The sequence below is a fragment of the Mus pahari genome, chromosome 17, assembly GCF_900095145.1.
Source record: "Mus pahari chromosome 17, PAHARI_EIJ_v1.1, whole genome shotgun sequence".
In the NCBI taxonomy this organism is placed as follows: domain Eukaryota; kingdom Metazoa; phylum Chordata; class Mammalia; order Rodentia; family Muridae; genus Mus; species Mus pahari.
In genome coordinates, this window is record NC_034606.1 from 8,657,392 (window position 1) to 8,661,559 (window position 4,168).

Sequence of the window (4,168 nt, forward strand, 5' to 3'; positions counted from 1 at the left end):
GAGTTAGGACTAGTGACTCAGATGAGTATGGCAACAAAATCGTGTATTTCTCCTGAAACATGTTGGAATTTTCAGTTTGAGGCAATCATTATTGACAATTTCTAGTAATTTAATTTGTATTATGTCTGACATATAACAGTTATAGGTTCCTATTATCTTGAGATATAATAATTTGACTTTTTTGTATTTAATTGTTATAATACTTTTATTATAATACAAAGTATTACATATATTATACAAAGTATAACCATTTAATTTTAGCTTTTTCAAATTCAGTAAAAATGGTAGTTTCACATTCATTTGGCTTTAGAGTTATAGTGCACATTAAAGAAAAAGTTAGTCAAAGTGTTAACTTCCTTGTTTTAAATTAGCTTTTTCTTTACCTCAGAAGAACTGATACTGTGTTTGTTTCTTTGTTTATTTGTTTGTTTGCTTATTTTGGTTACTTTTTTGTTTTATGACATTTTCTTTATTATAACAGGAAAGAAATATGTCCCAGGTTTTCAATTAAATGATTCTATGAGATTTTTCTCCATTGAATATTCGCTTCACAGAGTTTCTGTACTTCTTGTTCATTTATTAGCATAAATGTAAACAGCATTACCCAGTAAGACTTTCAGCAAAAATCAAACATGCTCATGAGCTCCACAAAGACAAGTCTGACCCCACCTGTGTCCCACTTTCCTGGTGTGTACCATCTTTGTGGGTCATGGGGCCACCAATGGCATTTGGTTTTACAGGACTTGTTCACATCAGAATGAGGAAAGCTGACTAAAGGAACTGGCTGTAATCAAACCACACAGAGGATCTTCGACATCTTGAATTCTAACTTTGTTTACCCAACAAAGGTGCTGCGATTTTTTTTTTCAAAAGAGTAGAGAAATAGAGTACTTCCTGGGCAGGCATGAGGCCCTGCATCTGAGTCCTACCACTTTAACAAAGTGGGAATGATTGCGTGTAAGCCTGCTGTCCCAGCACTACAGAGGAGGAGCTGACATAAGGGTTTGAAGTCCTCCTTAGTTAAATAAGAGTTGGGGGCCATTCTGAGCTGGTGAGGATTTTTTTAAAGCCAAACTTCCAATTTTATTCAGCTTAATGGAATTTTCCCCCTAAAATATTACTTACATTGCGATGTTGTTCTACTTTATCTAAGGTCAGTTTTATTGCCTGTAATGTGTACTTTTCAATTTATAATAATTTTATCAAGGAAGGCCAGAAATGTTTGCTTAAAAGGGTAAGTGGAATTCCAAATATCAATATGCTGACTATGTATTATAATCTTAATACATTCTTCCAAAAAGTTCTGAGTGTCTTCGTCAAAAATCTTCACATAGTAACCTCATAGAAACAGTAACAAAAGCCATTTATATAAAATCATTTAATATTGATAACATTCCAGAGCAGCTTGCCTTCGAGCTTGTAATACATTACTATTTAACAGTAGAACAGCGGTGAGTGGATTTGTTGCGGGCTTACTCAAGGAGAGTAATCACAACATGGTCGTCTCGGCCTTGCCATAGCATCTCCCCTTCAAAGTGCACCAGTCCGTGCTTCCTGGCACGCATGAGGATGCCCACCACTTTATCAGAAATGCGAACATACCTATCAAAGAGTTCCCCGAAAGTAACCTGGATCTTGCCATCTCGTCTGTGGCGAGCCATTGTGCGGATAACAAAGCACAATTCCATAATTTCCCGATAGATGTGCTCTTCGGCTCGCTTGGCCCTTTCAGCTGTCTTGCTTCCCTCTTTGGGGCGGCCATAGCCCTCGTCTCCCTTGTGGAGCCGAGTGGACATGGCTAGGTCATAGTCAAATTCGTCACTGAAGGGATTGAGCTTCTGGGACTGGATGTGTTCATCCGCCCACTGCTGCCACCTCCCTTTCAAGCTGTCCACTTGGCTGTATTTCCGATGGGCCTTACAGTTGAGTGTCTCTGAGTACCTGTTTGCCCTAGAGGAGAGAAGTGGAGAAGCAAGGTGAATACACGAAGCAAGTGCCCGTGGACCCTGTGGACTTCCCATGTGTAGTCTCTGTCGTGGTATATGTCACTATTTTATCAATAACAATGATGGATTAGCCACTAACGATATTAAACTCAAGCTTTAAAAAAACAAACCACAAAAACTTCCTTACATAGAGTGTGAGGCCATCTACTAAAACATTGCATGTCAAACAGTCTTGAACTGGAATCACTTCTTAGAAGGCTGAGATAAGAGATACTTCCCAAACATGCATTTTGGTACTGCTATACAGATTGGAGTAGTTCTACATAGAATTCCATGTTTATTTGGTTTTTGTCTGTTTGTTTTTATGAAAGCCTGTTTACACTAGAGTCAATGATGAACACACATTTTTAAAGTATCGGGTTGCTCAGGTAGGAGACCAAAAACACTTATTGAACACTATATGCTGGCATTTTTCTAAATACTTCATTGTTAGTCTCCGCAATCTTTAAAATGGATAATATTTCAGCTGTGTAGATGAAGAAGCTGAAGTCAGGATGGCCAAGGAGCACCCTAAAGACATAGAACTACTAAGCAGTAGGCTAAGACTGGACTTTGAAGCCAAGTTAAGCTGTCCGGATGCAACTTTTAAAAAGTACTGCTTGAGTCTAAAGCAGAGGAAGGAGTCCATCTTCACAAAGCACCCACCTTTCTCTCCAGAGCATTAAGTAGCCTCACATCTGGAGGCTTTGGACTCGAAGGTGTGCTGAGAAGTTCTTGCACTGTCTCCGTGGGTGGCGCAACAGGGCCCTATGAGCGCTCATAAATCACTGTTCTAAGCCCGAGAGTGGGCCAGGCTTACCTGTCAAGGTACAAACTTCTAAATTCTCCATGACAAATGGGCTCAGGGGACAAAGGGCTCAGTGAATCACACAGTAACTGCCTAACTGCTTCTAAAGCATTTCAGTCCCTGTCCCTGAGGTCATGAGCTGTGTCCTGTCAGAATAGCCCAAGTATATGAGACTTATTATGTCATCACAGTGCCAGGGCGCAAGTGTTTGCTGTAAGGAAGACCCACGCAAATGCCAGTCCATCAAGAGCAGACACCAAACCTGCATACGGTTTAGATGCATCCTCGAAAGTTATTTACAAGGAAATAACATCCACCAGATGGCGAAGTTTCATTAATTCTCATGTTTGTTCAGAAAAATCTCTAAGTCCTCTCCCTGTTAGACTAGAATGGGAAGGGAATGAGGTGGGGTTTTTTTGTTGTTGTTGGTTTTTTTGTTTGTTTGTTTTTTTGGTTGGTTGGGTTTTTTTTTTTTTCCTAGCCAGAGGGAGATAAACATGCATCAAGGTAAACTGGGGAGATCCCCATACAGAACTATTCACAATACAAGTTTATTGCAATTTCTGAAGCTTGAACAGTCTCTAGAAAATGTTCTTCACCTGAATGGTAGCGTCAGTGGGTCAAGGGGTCTTAAGAAGGAATTTCCCAGTACATGTTTGGGATGGGTATGAAGGGAGATGGTTGTGGCCCCTACAGTCAGTGCCCAGTTGTCTTTGTGGCTAAAGAACCCCAGCTCCTCATTCCACTCTGCACAGAAATGCTGGTCGTTGTCTCTGCCCAGGGACTGTCACTAATCAATGTGGGGGGGGGGTCACATGTCAAGACTACTATCTAAACTGCAGTGCCATCATTGCTGATCAACAATTATGACCTTTGTTCTCCTTTCTAACAAGCTTGAGACCCAGGCCTCTGATTCTTTTTACAAATTGGTAACTATTCCAAAGTCCAAGAAAAGTATTCTTTTTACTGGGATCGGGGAAGGGAGTGGGAGTAATTATCAAGCCAGCTGGGAGAGATAGTTAAGAGTTCTTGCTATGCAAACCTGAATCCTCAGACCCCACATAAAAATAGAATAAAAATATGGTCAACATTTATAGAAGCCCAGCACTGAAAAGCAGACAGACATTTCTGGATGCTCGCTGGTCAGCCAGGTGAGCCAAAATGTCAAACTTCAGGTTCAGTGAGATACTTGTCCTGTATAGGAGTGGCGAGTGGCAGAATGCACACGTGCATGCACAAATGCATACACACAGTCATGTGTACACACACAGAAAAGTAATTGGCCATCATTGGGAAGAGAGGCCCCTTGGTCTTGCAAACTTTATATGACCCAGCACAGGGGAAGGCCAGGGCCAAGAAGTGGGAGTGGGTGGGT

The 4,168-nt window shown here is 41.0% G+C and overlaps 1 protein-coding gene across 1 annotated transcript in view; it reads right to left on the reverse strand.

The window, feature by feature from the left end:
- Positions 1-284: 284 nt before the first annotated feature.
- Abra (actin binding Rho activating protein) overlaps positions 285-4,168 on the reverse strand; it is a 5,448-nt gene continuing 1,564 nt past the window's right edge. Inside the window, exon 2 of the mRNA XM_021217336.2 lies at positions 285-1,950. Coding sequence (XP_021072995.1) covers positions 1,473-1,950 — 478 coding nt within the window. The 3' untranslated portion in view covers positions 285-1,472. The remainder of the gene's footprint in view (positions 1,951-4,168) is intronic.